Source organism: Neopsephotus bourkii, unplaced genomic scaffold (genome assembly GCF_033783945.1).
Source record: "Neopsephotus bourkii isolate Nb327-2 ecotype Australia unplaced genomic scaffold, CSIRO-AGI_Nbou_v1 NB_1765, whole genome shotgun sequence".
NCBI classification, from domain to species: domain Eukaryota; kingdom Metazoa; phylum Chordata; class Aves; order Psittaciformes; family Psittacidae; genus Neopsephotus; species Neopsephotus bourkii.
In genome coordinates, this window is record NW_026902239.1 from 6,810,527 (window position 1) to 6,828,722 (window position 18,196).

The following is an 18,196-nucleotide window of genomic DNA, read 5'->3' on the forward strand; positions in this document are numbered from 1 at the left end:
CGCTTACTTTATCCAACTGCCCACTATTCAAGCAGTTGACCCACTCACCTTCTCAATTCTGGAAGGTGCACCCCTTTGGAATCGCTTATATCTGGTTTTGGGCTGTCTCTGCTACCTCAGGATCAGACAGTAGTCATCTCTAGATGAAGACTTCAGCAAACAGTCATGCAGGGCCTCCTCTGACCTCTGGCAGCTGGAGTCAAACCAGAGGTGTCTCTGCAAAGACATCAACCTCTTTGGGAATTCAGTGACAACTTCCTCCCTCTTCCAAAGGGGTGGAAACAGCGGAAAGCTACAGTATGGATTCAATCCCTTCTTTTCTCAGGCCAAGACAACATGCCATTAACAGCTGAACAGAGGCAGAGGGCATTCACAGATAAAAGACCGCTTTGAAAAATATTGTGCAAAACAAAGCCCCAGGTTAGAAGCAGAGTGAAGCAACCCTGAGGTGTCCAGGTCCACCTTAGGCAACCAGATTCCCTCCTGGCTTCCACAGGGCTGCACGTGGCTCTGCAGGTAATTCTTCATCTGCAGTGATAAAGTTTCTGTTTACACTTTATTTTACTAGTGTGTTCTGAGACATAACTGAATTTTGAAAGTAAGTATATATTTTTACTAAACTTGAACTTACAGCTCTACCGAGTGCTGTGGCTTTGCTCTTCTATTTTTATTGCTTGGAGACAGCATAAATGTGTGGGATCTCTCTCAAGACCTTTATAAAATCAGAATTCTAACAAGAATATATGAGTCATGTCTAGACTGATATAAAAATGAAATAGTATCATTCTTGTCACCAGAATGAAGCATAGCTGACACCCTTTGATCCATGACACACTCACATAGCCTTTAGGCTAAAATAGCATACACTAAAGAGTGCAGTTATAATCAGAAACTCTGATAAATGTATAATGTGAAGCCTCTTGAATCCTAACTGCGAGATTGTATAACCTTGCCATAAAGCAGTATTCTACCACTCAAATCATCTTACTTTCTTCAGTAGGATAGGATCATCAGTAGATACGGGCATTATCCAGTGTGGGTCCCATATCTGTATATCTGGCTACAGTGTCTGAATCTGACCTTAAGCTCCAATGCTTTTTAGATTTGTATCACGTTCAGTCAACACAGAAACACCATTTAGTTTCCTTTCTACAAAGATGCACATTCATCTGCTGCATTACTATCTAGCTACCAGACTGAGCATCCTTATTAGCAGGTCCAGCCATCCTTGGAGGTAATTGGTTTCTACAACAGCCTTTTTTCCTACATCAGAAAGTTGTTCAGGACTTACATGGATTTAGTGAGTTCTCTGGTTACTCTCGTCAATTCTTAAACGTTTCTAATGTACAGCTCAACAGTGCAGGCAATTTATGGCAAGGGCCACTCAGGTATCAAACATGTGGCTTCTGCAACTCCTGTGCTCTATACCCAGACCAATCATAGGAAACTGTCAGGAACAGTTTCTCAGTGGGTCATGGGCAGTCAAAAGATTTCTAGCTAGCCTAGTCCTGGAAGCTGAGCTACTGCTTTTAAACCTGTCACAGACACCACTACAATCAGCAGTATATAAATACCCTTGAGTATGAACAAAGTAGAAGGTAGAACTGAAAATAAAACATGGACAAACTTGCACCATCTGTTTTGAAATGCCAATACTTTCCCAGAATAACCTGTGCATCGCTGCCTCCAGACATTACCCAAAAGAAGCACTTAATTGGAAAAACAAATTGTTGTATGAAAATGATTTGTAAGTGTGAAGAAGGCAACATATTGGTTCTGGTGTGTGCGGCTCAGAGTTTCACAGTCTCTATGTATCTGCATTCTTCAGTGCTCATCTCACAGGTCCATACAAGAGATTTATGCTTTAATTTGGCAGCCAGGCTTCACTACCAGCAGAAAAAAAAAAATTATTAAGAAGAACAGCGAAAGAAAGAAGAAATGTTTCCATAAGAGAATTAATCCAGATGCAAGTTTTGGGTTTCTTTTTTTTTAACCCTGTTCTGTTTTCAAGTAAATTAATAGCAGTGTCTCGTCAAAACCAGAAATGAAGGCTATGGTTGGCATTTTAAAAGAGTGTGAATGGTTTAGAAACAAAAACTGATTTGCATCCGTCAAGACACCTGAAAATCAAAGATGGGGTTTAGTTGCTTAAACATAGGTATCCAGTACCTTTTTGGAGGCTCTGCGGTATCCTCTAGCCCGCAGTTCCTCATCCAGAATACATGTCTCCTGTAGGGTTTGTGTCATATTTGTCAGATCCATGCCAGGCCCACTCCGGGGTGCCTCAGATGATACTGCCTATATTGAGGCAATTAAGTCTCCTATATTTCATAATTTTTTTTCAGGGTTGCTATTCTTGATCCCATCCCTAAGAAGCAAAGTCTCTAATAACCAGGTCACTCATCAAAGTGTCTCGACATAAATTCAGTGATTAATTTCTACAGTTTTACTTTAAACTAGCAATGACTTACAATCTGAATGATGTAGAAAGTCACTTAATCATGGTAATGACTTGCATAAAGCAAAGGGAGATGCTAACCTGAGATTTAGATAGAATACAGTACACTGCTTTCCTGTTTTCTCAGCTGCTTGTCTGGTTTTGTGTTGTCTGCAAGTTGGATTTAAAATGCTTGATACCATATGAAAGGCTGTCTTTGACTGAACTAGTATTCAGTGAAGTCTGATACAATACAGAAACTTCTCTCTTCAGCCTATGGAATAAAGGAACAGAGTCACTGTGCAGGGGTGTAGAGATCCACCTGTGAAAGCTTTGTGTGTTTTGGGTTTTTTTAATCTCCAGGGATGACTACAGATTTTATTATTATTATTCTAAAGCAAATCTGAGACTAGTCATTAAACTCAATTTTTGACGCTGAAGAGCAGACCTCTAGAAGTTGTACCAGTACTTCCGTCTTACACCCACACTGCCCAGAATACAAATTAATGGCTGGAATCTCACAATTTTGTTATTTAAACCAAGACTTACTTGGGACTAACTTATCTGCATTAATGTTTTCACATGATTTCAGGACCCAAGCTCTAAGTCAGCATCTTGGCACAACAACCGTAGTCAATAGTGTGATTCATTCAAGCACTGTTTCTGTCAACCTTGTTATTTGCAAGTGCTCTGTTTTACTGAAGTCCATTTAGAGACAGGTGAAAACGTACATAGGGTGCAAAAGAAAACTACTTTATTGTGAACATAGCACGTATGAGATGCTTCTGAATATACTGTTACGTATGAGAAAAAAGCGCTCTGATGCATGAGATAAATGACCAGGGCTTGAGACCAAAGAAGTATATGCACACAGCTGTTCTATCAGCACAATTCTGATACCAATCACAACACATATTTTATAGTTTTTATGATCAGAGGCAATTTTAAACAATGTTTATAAAAAATGTAAATATTGGATCTACTCCTGCACTGTTGTACATCCAAAGCTTCAGTGAATCTTGCAGGTGTGTGGAGGGAGCAATGAGAGCAAACTGACACCCCACCTTGGGCAGCAGAAGGTAGAGATGGAGGAAACATCAGAAACAAAATACAAACCCACTGTTCTACAAAAGTAAAAAGGCAAGTATTATCCCAAGGAATATTATTATTTTCACAGGAAATCTTAATTGCAGCATCCCGACTCCATTAAAGCCAATGAGAGTCTGCCATTGAGATTAGTGGAGCCTGAATTTCATTCAGAAATTTAAAACATTCTTGCATTAGTGTAAACATCAGCAGAAACATGTCAGCATTTATACATGTATTCAAGTGCTGTTTAAAAAAAACCCCGAAAAACAGACAGTGCTAACCCAAAATGCCAGTACATATCCAAAAGGCAGATAATTAAAAGTTTCTTTTCAAATACACATTTAAAAGTATTTAAAAGCATCCATTTTTAATATTTGTATATCATTGCTAGGGAAGGGATCTATGAGAAAAATCTGAATTATTTGCAGTGATAAAGGAAGGGCACAGTGTTTGCTCAGATTTATTGGAAACCACTATTTTTCCACTTTGGAGTCATGACATATACCTGCACATTCAAGCACGTTTCAAAGGAGTGCTGAGGAGTGACTGCACTCCATCATTATGAGACATAGTCCTTCTGTGCAAGTATCCCAGCATGATCCCTCATGACCCATTTGCACCCATTCATATTTTCTGTATAAAAGAAACAGAAAGAAAAGTTCCTTGAAGAAATATTTTCTGTCTTTAAACAACCCGATGACATTTCACATCATGGCAATTTCCAATCATGCATTTGGAGATCCAGAGTCAATACAACTTTTCCATTTACTGTTAGACTTGTGCCTGTCTTCAAATAGTTCTTTGCTAATTTTCGTGCGGATCTCAGGACTGGATAACAGCTCCTTTATCTGATTCAGTCTGGATAACAGGGCCTGCGTTTCTCTACGTAAAGCTTCCTTTACTAAGGCTGCTTCATGGCTCTTTCCTAGAGGAAAAGAACAATATAATATGTTTTATAACAACTAATGTCTTTTAGAATCATTAATGTATGGAGAAAAAGAGATCATATCCAGCTTGGACAGTAGTAAATTCTCACTCTTTTTACACATATTCATTTTTATAAAAAGGAACTTTCTTGAAAAATATAATTTACATCAACAAATAATACCAAAAAGTAAAGAACAGTACAGTGTGAAGTTTAAGAGAAACTCCTGTCATATTACATACTGTGTAATAGTATCTGCGACGAATATCTGTAGTGGTAATTTTTAGCTTGGGGTTGACTGCTGTTGACTAGGAAACAGCACGTGCTCTCATATGGAGTAAGCAGCCCTGCGGCAGTGCCAAACCCTCGGGCAAAGGGCATTGCTTCCACTTATGGCCAGGCCTCTTCCACGGCCATTCATGACAATCCAAAAGGCAAACAAAAAGGGTTCAGTTTCTCTTCAGAAGCAAGGAAGGGACTCTTGGTATCATGAACAAGTGAAGACTGAAGCAGCCTGCTTTGCCATTCCTGTCTTTTTTCCTGTGTCCGTCCCTCCCAGCATTCAACAGATTTTCAGCAGTGCAAGCACATATTACACCAGCAGACTGTGTCCTTCAACTCAGAACAAACTTTTGATAAGAGACTCACAAAGCAGAGCGCCTGTCACCCAGCACCACTTAGCAAATTTCAGCAGGGAGCTAGGACATGTTTTTGTGGTTATTCTTGGTGGGATATTTGCTCCCGGGCTTTTTCCACAGTGCTCACTTGCTGTTATCATTGTCGCTCTCATTCTTACTGCTGCTTGCTGCTTCTTCAGTTTTCACAGGGCTTCCATCAGTCTGTCTGGTTTTGTTTTGAGTTTCTTCTAAATATTGCTGTACAGCCTTCAGCACTGCGTTCTCCACCAGCCTTTTGCTGAGGCTCACCAGCTCTGCATCGTCTGGCTCTGCTGCATGCTTTTCACCTATGCGTCACAACAGACAAGAGAAGGAACTCATTGCCACGGAAAGACAGGAGCTGTAATTGTATCAGGAGCCTCTGTCTGAGCTGGATTTTAAGTTATTAACTGCCTCTTCTTGATTGCAAAAAGTAATTCCCCCCCTCCTCAAGCTCTGAATCAGAAGTGTTTCATGAAAATGTATACAGTATATCATAAAAAATATTTCACTGCTCATCTTTATTGTAACCCTCAATAAAGCCATTGGCTAACACTGTGAGCACCCACTCAGCTTGTAAGAGTAAGTGTGCAAATTTAATTTCTTCTGGCCATGAAGAACACGGCACATGATAAATTTACATTTTTGCAGCATTCCTAAATTTAGCTGCCCCTGTTCTGTGATTTTGCTTAATAAATCTAAAATCTATTTATTCATTGATTGTAATGACATAGTTTCTCCTAGGAAAAATGACTAAAATACTCTAAGCACAGGATAGAAACATTCTTGGAAAAAACATATACTCCCTCCCTGCCTCCCTTCTGTCTTCTAACATAAAGCTCTCACGTTGAGGGAATGCAAACTCCAGCAGTCTATTCTTAGATACCTGCCAATAAAAGCAAGAAACTGGCATTTCCCTGCTTTGTTACGAGTTCACATGAATAAATATATACAACAAAATAACTGTATACATAGAAAGGACTCTCATACACCATTACATGTATTTTGAAATGGTACTTTTCCCAGCTAAATATATAGCCTATTGCAGCATCCTCCTTTTATGAGGTATGAAATCCTCTGGATGAAGAATGAAAATTTTCACTGGCCATGTAATTTCCCACTACGCAATTTTTTGTGTTAGGTATATAACTGTTTCCCTCCATCTATATTTAAAGGTCATGCTTTTAAGGTCCTTTTCTGAAGTTAGCATTCTGCAACCAGTAATAAGAGGCTGCTTAGTCACACACATCTGGTGAAAGAGATACTATTGTATGCTCTCAGCACAAAGCTTTGTACTGTTCAATTATCTAAATTTGTTCTTTTTCATACAAGTAAATTTATTCTAGTTTGCCAGCACATATAGATTATAATTATAAAGCACTTTCCTTAGTCTTCCTAGTGGCTTGCACAACCCAGGAGTGATTTCACTGATAAAACATAATTCATACAGGGATTTGTGGGGGAGAGGGAGAGGTACACAAAACTCTTGACTTTCAGAGGCAGCACTTTTATAAGCTGCTAATATAAGCACCTCACTCTGGAACAGCAAGACAGACCAAACTCTTCCAGTTTTGTGCCTCCACAGCACCATTACTGTGGGGAAGGAAAAACTGCACCCTCCAGCTCAAGAGGTCATCAGGCTAGACCCTGGCAAAGCATTTCATTGTATTTTGGAAAAAAAAATATTGGAAAAATACTCTAAAAAATATTTTAAAAGCAGCTATGGGAACAGTTTTGGTTAAAACAAAAAACAAAACAAAAACAAACAAAAAACCCAACCCAAACAAACCCCCTCCAAAAAAACCCCACAAATCTCCCACACCAACCAACCCAAACCATTAAAACAGGTTTAGCATTTTCAAAACCAAACATTTTAGGTTAATATGACAGTCCAGCAGAGGAACAGGCGCTATTCTCAAACAGCTACATACTCCATGTTGTCTGGCCCACTGCTTACCATGTTCCTTTGCTACCTGTAAATCCTGGGTTTAAGTCTATCCTTTAGTTTATTTAGAGAAGAAACTTCATTAAGGCTCTTATCTCTCAGGAGACCTCAGATATATATGAGCAGCATCTCCTCCCAGCTTTTACGAATTGATCTCACATGTTCGTTTCAGTGCAACCCTTTGATTCCAGATTTCCTTCACTTTTATTAAAGATGCCTGAAAAAATGTTTTTGTGGTTTCCAGCTGGAGAGCCTCTCATTTTTCAGAACTGCTAATGAATCACAGAAATTGTTACTCACAAACCCCTAACAATTTGTCCATGTAACTCTAAACAAAATCAATAGGAAATATGGTGCTCAGCCACTCCAACACTTGACCCTACAGTATTTAATATGCAGAACATGACTAATCAGTTACAGAAGCCTCCAGATACCATGAAACGGTAATGATTATATTTACTCAGAATGTAGTTTTACTTGTAGAACATTATGTGTTATTCTTACAGTCTAAAAAAGGACAGAACTCTTATGAATATTTTTTGTGAAACAGTTCTCATTTACATACACAAGTATAAAATCCATGTATCTACTATTGCATTCAAAACTTCAAAGCAAGTAGGTAGCTCACTGTGCAAGTAATTTCTCAAGCATGAAAGAAAAGTCAGACTGCTTAAAATAAGCCTTTGAAAAGTACAGTTTATATAGCTACTAAAGAATGTTTGGGTTTTTTTGTTTATTTTTAGTATTTTGAGATATTCACGGTTCACCAGCACCCTGGAGTTGAGCCTATAGCACCTCTTAAGCGAGCTCTACACTCCCACTGGGAAGACATACATGTGGTCTGATGGTGAGTGTGAATGAGTGCACATCCCTGTGCAAAGAGTGCCCTTGGATTTATTCGTCCAGCCACCTTGCTGGACTGGCACATGGGGCTACGTGATTCCCTCATGCTCTGTTTATATTCTCAGACTCCTGAAATAGCATTTGTATGAGTGTCTGTGCAATGCTGAGGCTCATTGGCAAGGTAGTCGCATACTGTTGTATCATTCCTATTTGCAGCTGCTGACAGAAAAGAAATAGGTCACGTAATAATAACAGGTATTGATCCTCTATATTGACTTGAATATTTAACACACATATATGTCCTGTTCATATGTCTCTCTCCATGCTGCACCTACTGTTTGCCCACTTCTTAGATATATATGATTCTTTTGCAGCATGTAAATGCTTCTTTGTGTGGACTCTCTTACATCATTGGAATTATCAGAACACCAATGACAAAAAGTCATTGTAGATATGAATGGTTTAGATTTAAAATGGAGGTCTGAAAAGTAAAAGTTGCTTTGTTTTTAAGTTCTGTTCTGAAAAGGGAACAGATATACCGTGTGCACTGTATCTGTATCTATGCTGTGCCTCTCAGTACGTGCTATGCCACTACTTTACTTCTTTGTCCATGAATATAAAACTTCCACTGCATTGTCCTGTATGTGGCTCAGAATAAAAACAAACAAAAAAAAAAGCACTTTCATTTTGTTTATCCCAGAATTGTCTTCCGGAGTTTTCAAAAGACGAAAACAAATCCATAATCTGTGAATGTATCTCAGTGCATCCACACTAAGCAGTGCTTTTTACTACTGAAAGTGAAGCATACCTATTGTCCTGAAATGACCACCAGTTTTTACAAAAGGGAAGTATCACCTACACAGAAGTGTTCAAAAGGGGTTTTACGATCCTACAGCATGCTGCTAGCAGGTACGGACATGAACCACGTCTGCATGCGAATCCAAGTTGGATTCAAAGTCACTGCTGTATCTCTCTATTGGACTGTTTATTCTCCAGCTCTACATCCCCTTACGCTTTTCAAGACTGTGATGGGGATTTTGAAATACTGCATTGGAACACATCAGATTTTGTGGTCCTGGTACAACATTTTCATAGTGACATGAACACAGCCTGTTTTAGAGTCCTTGTGGATATCGCAGACTGGGAGGGAGATGGAACAGTTACTTGGACCCCTCTCCTATTTCTACTATTAGAACGTGGGGTTTTTTTTGTGACAGATTTAATTGAAGGAACCAACAGTGGATCCCTTTGACAGGAAAAGCCAGTTTTACAACCTTTTACCACGTACACTCCAAGACAATGCTCTGCAATCCTTGCCTCAACACACTGGCTTTTGTTTTTCCTTTCAACAAACTTTCATCACTACAAAATAATGCCAACACTGAACAAATTATAAAGAAGACACTTGGTATTCTGAACAGGTGACTGAGACCAGCTGGGAAGTCCATGCTTTGGCAGCAGAGGTTACAGTGTGTACCCTGGGTAGGGCTGTGGTTTAACAGACATGCCTCTGTCTACCTTTTGGTTCATCAGTTTTCTAACACTGTTTTTACAGACTTTAGAAACAAAAAAAAAAAAAAACCCATGAGGGACTCAGGCAATCTTTCAAAACCTAAATGTTAAAAAAATTCCTTGTGAATGCTGGAAAAGTTATTTTTTTCTACTTATACTGTGCCTCTTACTGACAGCAAGAGGATAAGCCAAGTTGCTGTTGCATATATGCAAAGCTTTCACCACAAGACTCCTTTTCTATGGTGACTCCTCAGTGGCTCCAACTCATAATAATCCCTCACTGTAAGATAACTGATTATTAAGGCCTCTGTGCAGGGGCAAAAGCTTTGCTGGTATGATGTAGAAGGAAGGAGACAACTACCCTAAGCCATTGATGGACTAGGAAACCTTCAGCAGATTACTATCGATTATTTCTGTATATGGCAGGGTTGGAGAAAACAAAGGAAGGTAAACAAAACAAATGCCAGATAGACTTCAGCATGTGAATTCATACAGTTTGTGATGTCAATGGCTGTGCCTTTATCATAGTTCACTGTCTGTATGCTAGCATGAGAAGACCTAAGAATGAAGAAGTAATTTATACTCGCAAAACTTAGGGAGACATAGAGTATTGCAAGGCTGCCATGCCTGGCTGCAGCCTGTGCAAACATCTAGTTTTTTGCTACACTGTTGTGTCTGCAGAATCTGATTCAAACTTAAATTAAATCTCATTGACTTCCATGGGAATCAGATAAGGTTCCCACACCTATATACTGAACTGCAGTGTCCCATGCATCAAACCAATGTGTTTAAGATTTTATTTACTGAGGACGTTTGGATAAATTTGGTAGGCCATATATATTGACTGAACTGTAGCATTAGAGAAATATCGTCCCTCTTTGCCCTGCAGAGACAGTGAGTTGACAGTCGGTAATAAACTAAGTAACAAGCTATAAAGAGGCACCAGACCATTGCTTCTCACCCTTGCAACAGCCTGTGAATGAGCCAGCACATTCAAGATCATGGTTTTGAAGTAATGAACACAAACAAGAACATATGCCCATATCTAATCAACACAATAAGCATAGACAGGAAGTCGCAATTCTGAACACTTCCTTGTTAATTAGGAAGGACTTGCATGAAATGTCTCTTGAGTGGTCACTTAAGGAATTGGCACAAATAAGGACCTGAGAGGAAGGGTGAAATCATAATTTCATTATGACATGATGGTGGTGACATTTGTGTTGCTGGATGTTCCCACTTAATGTTAAGCAACATGTTTAGTTTAGTTCTCCTCTTGGAAATCAAACAAACTTCTTTAGTTTTACATATGTTGCTCTGTGAATACAAAGCTCTCTAACAAGGCTATACATGCAATACTGTCCTTCATGCTCAATATGTGAGTTTCTAGTCTGCTGGAAACATTTTTGATTTCATATGGATCACCATGGAATAAACCCAACAAAACTGGGAATATCAGGTAAAGATAAAATGGAGGGTGTTGCAGCTATTCAGGGAAAATGGTGCTTTTTCCAGTTTCAGTGGTGACAGTAAAAATACCTCCAGCTCCCTTTGAGCTGGAGGCTTGGCAAACATGCCAAAAGTTTGTTTTGTTTCAGACAAAACCCTTTGAAGGGTAATCTAAAATTTCTGACTATCTCGAACTGAAAGTGGAGAAACAGGATGTGCTCTGCTAAACCTACCCTTCCTTCTGTGAGCACTGGAGGATATGATGCCACAGGCATGAACCTTCAAAACAAACATACAAAAAAGGTAACTAAAACTCTACTTCTGGCATACCCCAAGCTCTGTTAAATATCTTGGGTTTATTTTCTATTAAAAGACACTTGCTGAAAAAGAAATTTCCTGACTCCCTTAATGATGTAGGTTATTACTTAAACTTAATCAATTTATAAGAAGTCTAGTGTAACAGGAAACAAAGATAATGTAACAGCTGAAGGAAAGATGGCTTAAAAAGCTATGAGTTTTACTCAATTTTCTCATCAATACGCAAGTAGAGAAAAAAGTCCAAATGACAGAGGAGATTTTACATAACCAGAGGAACATCCACTGTGCATGCTGATAATGGGAGAACCAAAACATCCAGTCAGATTATAATAGCAATCATCCAGGCAGAATTATTCACATACACCCCCTTCACCATTCACAGTGCTGCGTGGTGCTAACAGCAGGAAACAGTGAACAGGAGCTGTCTGGGATGGCAGGAAGAGCAGAAGAGTCCCTACTCCTCCAAGACAGAGCCTCCCACTGTTTACAGAGCCTGAGAGAAAGACCAGGCTTCCTGGCATTTGTGAGAAGCTGAATTCTGGAAAAGGACAGATTCAGCATCGTCAGTGGCCCTCCAGAAATACACTGAGAATGTAATGCATTATGTGAGACACTGTAGGTTGCTTCCCCATCAATCTTGGTCGCCAGTGACCACAGACCTAGATGTTCTTGAAGGCATAAAGTTCCCCTGATAGGTTACTAAGTTGAGAGGGACGTCTAGGCCTCAAAAATTCAGCATCTAACCAAAATAGGATGTACACAGAATTTAATTACTGAAGTCCAAATGTGTTGCCAAATTCTCAAAGTCCCTGCTCATGAAACAGTCAACTGCAAAAATTGAATGTTTACTCGCAAGCATGATGAGGGAAGTCATTTAATAACCATTCACCTCTCATTAGTTTATCATAGAATAGTTAGGGTTGGAAAGGACCTTAAGATCACCTAGTTACAGCCCCCCCTGCCATGGGCAGGGACACCTTACACTAAACCATATCACCCAAGGCCTCGTCCAACCTGGCCTTGAACACCACCAGGGATGGAGCATTCACAGCTTCCTTGGGCAACCCATTCCAGTGCCTCACTACTCTCACAGTAAAGAACTTCTTCCTTATGTCCAATCTAAACTTACTCTGTTTAAGTTTTAACCTGTTACCCCTTGTCCTATCACTACAGTCCCCAATGAAGAGTCCCTACCCAGCATCCCTCTAAGCTCCTTCAGATACTGGAAGGCTGCTATGAGGTCTGCATGCAGCCTTCTCTTCTCCAGGCTGAACAGCCCCAACTTTCTCAGCCTATCTTCATACAGGAGGTGCTCCAGTCCCCTAATCGTTTCATGGCCCTCCTCTGGACTTGTTCCAACAGTTCCATGTCCTTTTTATGTTGAGGACACCAGAACTGCACACAACACTCCAGGTGAGGTCTCACGAGAGCAGAATAAAGGGGCAGGATCACCTCCTTTGACCTGCTGGTCACGCTCCTTTTGATGCAGCCCAGGATACAGTTGGCTTTCTGGGCTGCGAGCAGACACTGAAGCAGGCTCATGCTCATTTTCTCATCGACCAGCTCCCCCAAGTCCTTCTCCATAGGGCTGTTCTGAATCTCTTCTCTGCCCAGCCTGTAGCTGTGTCTGGGATTGCTCCGGCCCAGGTGTAGGACCTTGCACTTGGCATGGTTAAACTTCATGAGATTGGCATCAGCCCACCTCACAAACGTGTCAAGGTCCCTCTGGATGGCATTCCTTCCCTCCAGCGTATCAACCGAACCACACAGCTTGGTGTCATCGGCAAACTTGCTGAGGGCGCACTCAATCCCACTGTCTGTGTCAGCGACGAAGATGTTGAACAAGACCGGTCCCAACACCGATCCCTGAGGGACACCACTCGTTACTGGTCTCCAGCTGGACATTGAGCCATTGACCACAACTCTTTGTGTGAGGCCATCCAGCCAGTTCTTTATCCACTGAGTGGTCCGTTCATCAAATTGATGTCTCTCCAATTTAGAGACAAGGATGTCATGTGGGACAGTGTCAAACACTTTGCACAAGTCCAGGGAGATGACATCAACTGCTTTACTGCTGTCCATCAGTTCTGTAACCCCATCACAGAAGGCCACCAAATTGGTCAGGCAGGATTTCCCCTTAGTGAAGCCACGCTGGCTGTCACCAAGCACCTTGTTGATTTTCATGTGCCTTAGCATGCCTTCCAGGAGAATCTGCTCCTGTCCTCCTTAAACTTTCTCTGAGCTACATTTTTATTTCTTTAGAATTCAATTGTTACTATACAGCTTCCAATGGGGCACTGTTTTGGCTGAGACTTCTTCACGCTTTTCTCAAGTTGTCTAAAAAAAGAAACCTTTTATGGACTAAGACAGATATTAAACAAGTACTAATAAGTGAATCTTAACAAGCTGATCCTGTGTTGTTTCTCCTCCTGACCATAGAAAAAGATTCCATACAAACTCATGCTATCAAATAGTCTCTCACACAGTATGTGGCTTTCCTCAAGGAAAATGACTGGATATATTTGTAAAATGTGGAGATAAAAGTCAAATTTTAATCAACATGCATTTTCATTTATTTATTTCAATTGCAGCAACATGAGTTGTGAAAGGCAGCTGCATACTACTTGAACTGCAAAAGGAGGATGAAATCTTGTCCAGAAAGGATTAAGATGAAAGCATAATTGCAATTCAACAGGATGTCCAACTGTGTTGCACACATCCATAAAATACTGTAATACCATGCAATTTTTAATGGAAAATGTCATTTGCAAGGTGTTTGTAATGTAACTGTAATCATACTTATTTAGACCCTAAATCTAATGGAAGGTTAGCATCACCTCTTTTAGTAGGAGCATCTTACATAGGTTTGAACTGGTAGTGTAACTATATTCTAAGGCTGTCAAAATAGTTGGGTCTAACCCCTTTTCCTCAGGGTCTTGCATGAAGGAACTGCACCCACTTCATCAGTTTCTTGGGCAAAACAGGAGGCTATGTATTTTTGAATGTAAGAGTAGTACTGTTGCTGTCTTTCATTTAATAGATCAAGCCTACGGAATCTGACTAAATTTGTTAATAGTTTTGGGAACACCCTTCAGTCAATTTGAATGTCACAAAAAATTATTAAGTAATAGCAACACTTCTTCCCTAAGAGTAATTTCCTACAGCTCTTACACTGTACTTTAGCAAAAGAGTAACTCCCTTCCCTCTCTTCCCCCATATTTCTACTTCTCAGACTCTGTGAGTCAAAGCCTATTCTAGCAGCAGTTCAATGAAATCAATCCAGAAAAATACAACTGCTATGCCAAAACCTGAACTAATCCTCACAACTTTTACCAACTTACACTCTGTACCATAATGGACTGCTCATTACCATGCCTTAAAACTGACTATTCTCTTACCATTCCTTTCTTCACTCAAGAATTTTATCTCTTCCTACACAGTATATGCAATTCCATCCCTTCCTCTTCAGTTTCCTAATAATTCTAATTCTGTCCCATTAATATCAATGGAGAACTGCTTACTTATGCCAGCTGGTCTTTTGGTCCTTTAGTTCTATCAGGCTTAACAGTTCTAAAATGTAGTTTCATCTTTGTTTCTTTATCCCCTCCTACTTCAATATTTTTCTGTCTTTCTTCAACTCATATTAAAATAATAAAGGTTGACTATTCATGCCAAAACCAATTTTTACATTTCTCTTCATCACATTCAGAACCAACTGTGAAATCAAAAGCAGGTATTTTTTCTTGCTCCTGCTAAACAGCAATGCATTTGATTCCATAGTTCCCTTTGCCTTTATGTTTTCCACATAGAAAAGTTCTCCCACTTCTATGTTTGGACACAGGGGCCAAGAAAAGTTCATTACGAAAAGAAACGGGTATTCAATCACTAGAACTCAGCTTAGTCACAGGTTCTACTTTGCAGAACTAGAAGAATAAACTTTTCATTTGTGCTGGAAAATCTTTTCACATTCTATTAATGATGTGTATGTGAAAAGTCAAAGGGCTGAGAGCAGAAAGGAAGAAAAGAAAATCTTTTTGATTGCATTAGGCTATAATGGATGGCATTAGGCTATAATGGATTTTTCAGGCAGCAAAAAATGTTACTCATTTGCTCATTCTCCTCAGCCACAGTAAGTGCTGCACAAAACATGCCTGATACCAAATATGTTTTTGTTCAATCCTTGTGCTTTGAGCTAAAGTGGAAAATTGGATAAAATGCCTTTTAAAAAATTATTGCTAGGATGTGAAACAGAGTGAATAACACAATAATAGACCATGGCATAAGACATTTCTCATTTTAGCAAAAGGATACAAGTTCTCTAGCAAGAGCAGGTGAATTATCCATGCCTGAGGATTTTAACTCACAGGAAACTCAGCAAGTGCCCAGATGAAATTCACCTGAGACTGGCAGACATTCAAGGGGATTAAATCATCAGCAGAAAAGATAAAGTTAATAGTGGATTTGGGGATTTTGGGGATTTTGGGGATTTTGGGGATTGGATCCAGAGGAGATACCTAAGAAGGAGTAAATTTTCTCTATACCAACTTAGGACATCAGTTTCTGAGGTTCATGAGAGTTACATTCAGGGTGAAGGGCCTGACAACTTCAGCTGCATATGCTAACATCCAGATTACAACTCTAAAAGCACTGACTGTTGTAAAAGTTTGGCAGTGCCAAATCTATCACTGGTGCGGTGTACTTGCAGCTACTTAAGGCCCAAAGACTTAGTCTGTAATCAAATGTTTATCAATTGAAGGTATGCGAATTTTAAACATTTGTGACACCAAGTCCATTTTCCTTTCATTGGGCAGAATCATTTCCTAGCCCTTTGTCCATGCTAGCTTCTACAGCACAGAAAACCCTATAGTCCAAATCCCCCTAAATCCCAGTCTCTTCTGCCAATTCTACACTTTAAGCTTATGGAATCACTCACATTTTAGGAATGGCAAAAGGTAATATGCATGAAACATTACTAAAACAGTGATAATCAGCTGCTGACCAAGGTGCCAGTATGCCTCAGTACAATACATTTCAAGATAACATATTTTCCACTCTGTGTATAATTCCACAAATAATAACAGATCAGTGTCATCTAAAGGACAACCCCTCACTGGAGCAAGGACCTTTGCTCGCCTTGTTTTCTTTGTCTGCATTAATCTGAAAATGTCGGTCACAATAATGCAAAATGTAGAGACTCTTCAGTCCAGAATCTGTCACTGACAGGAAGCTTTCCCTGAAATATATGCAAAATGTTCTCTCTTGTACTCATTTCACATGACGCAACTGAAGTAATCCCATGCTATCTTAAGAGTTGCTTAATCATGTTAACCAGTCCCCCCTCCTGCTTTCTGGCTTTGCCGCTTTGTTTTCTGTTTTAACACCAAAACTAGCTGGTTCCTATTCTCAGAGCACGTGGGTTCCCAAAGATGTAGCTCCATAGCTCCCCAGGCCTTTTCTGCAAGTGCAGCCTTGGCTCCCGTTTCTCATTTGGAGCATTATTTTCTTTTGAAAATATACCCTTCCTCCCAGCTTCTTCCTCCTGTGCTCCAGGATTGTGCCTCCTGAGTTTCTAGGACAATAGTTACACTGATCTTTAAAGGGCAGTTTTAGCTAGCACTGCACACACGCCATTTCTGCTATAACGTTGTAGGTTTGGTGGCACATGATTTTGCTGGAAAAAGAGACAGGGTTTGGCTTTGCTTTTTAAATTCAAGAGGTGGACCTTCCCATAGATGAAACCTGTTTTCCTCCCTTTATCCCTTATCCCTTTTTCAGAGAAGACTCAGTACAGCCTCCTGATCATTCCAGGTCAGTATAGAAATATCAAATTTGAGAATCTGATTATTCGTTTCTAGAGACCTTTAATGGAACAAAATAACTTAATTTGTCTTTGTTAATTATATGGTATCTTTAAGAGAGGCTGTGCAGACTAATTTTATTTTTTATATATATTCAATTGTAATATTTTAATGGTTTCTGGAATAGAGGTTAAAACCTGCCTGCCTACTTCCAGGAATACCATTCTCCATTAGAAAATAAAGCACTCCATTAGGTAGCATTAAGCACCACAAACAAGAGACTATAAAAGAAAAACAACCACATTTAAAACATCAGGTTAGGAAGTAGACAACTGCCACATTTTGGTTGTATAACACTTTCCCACTCCCAAATGTGGCTATTCTATTTCTGTAACAGGTATTTTTTCCATATGTTACAACTTCTACATTATGACTGGCTCCACTGTAAACCCACAGGATTAGGGTACAGTAGGACCTGTCACATAGCAATACAACAGGTTGAAGCAAACAAGTATCTAAATTGGGGTAGTGGTTCATATATAGTAACAGAGAACGCTCTTTCATGTTTAGCATGTGACACTTCTTTTTTAGCTGTTTTATGGATTTGCTCACACATCACTTTCAAGCAGAGAAAAAAAATTCAGCTTGGGTTCTATGTTAAAATTAGTCAAACCTCCCGTCCTCACAGTAACATCTCTGATACCCAGTGTTTTGTTCAGAGGTACCTGGCTACATTTACATAAGTGAGCTCTGCAGTGCCAGTACTTGTTCTTTGGTTATGAGGTCAGTTAGCACAGAGCAGCTCAGGTCCATCCTACCAGCTCTGCAAGCCTCTAAAATGGTGTTGCTGCACCCAAACTGCCTGCTGGGAACAGACCTGGGTTGGTCCTAACTCCTGCTCAGGAGCTGCTGCAGAAAGTGCCCTTTTGCACTTTGTCAGAACTATGTTTTGGTCACGGCATGGGAAAGACAGTCCCAGTGCCCAGGCTCATCCCCAGACACCCCACTGTGCAGTACAAGGGAGTATGGGACATGTAGAGTGGTCTGCAGAGCTGGGGTGTGTCTGTAGGTGGCAAAGCTGAGAATACACTGAGCCAAAATCTGCATTCACAAAACAGTTACTTCTGTGGATTTCTACTGGCAGAGGTTTTGACTCATAACTTCAAATCAGCCCTGCACAATGAAAACTGAAATATGAACTAAGAACAGTTTCAGAGAGTAATG

General features: G+C 39.9%; 1 protein-coding gene across 4 annotated transcripts in view; it reads right to left on the minus strand.

Annotated features, from left to right (window-relative positions):
• Positions 1-5,201: 5,201 nt before the first annotated feature.
• Positions 5,202-18,196, minus strand: part of AKAP7 (A-kinase anchoring protein 7) — an 86,289-nt gene continuing 73,294 nt past the window's right edge. Inside the window, exon 8 of one of the 4 annotated variants that reach the window (XM_061378382.1) lies at positions 5,202-5,415. In XM_061378382.1, the coding sequence (XP_061234366.1) occupies positions 5,213-5,415 (203 nt within the window). In that variant the 3' untranslated portion in view covers positions 5,202-5,212. Of the gene's footprint in view, positions 5,416-13,739; positions 16,846-18,196 lie in introns of those variants that run through there. The other 3 variants (XR_009729238.1, XM_061378386.1, XM_061378385.1) reach the window with 3 other exon arrangements.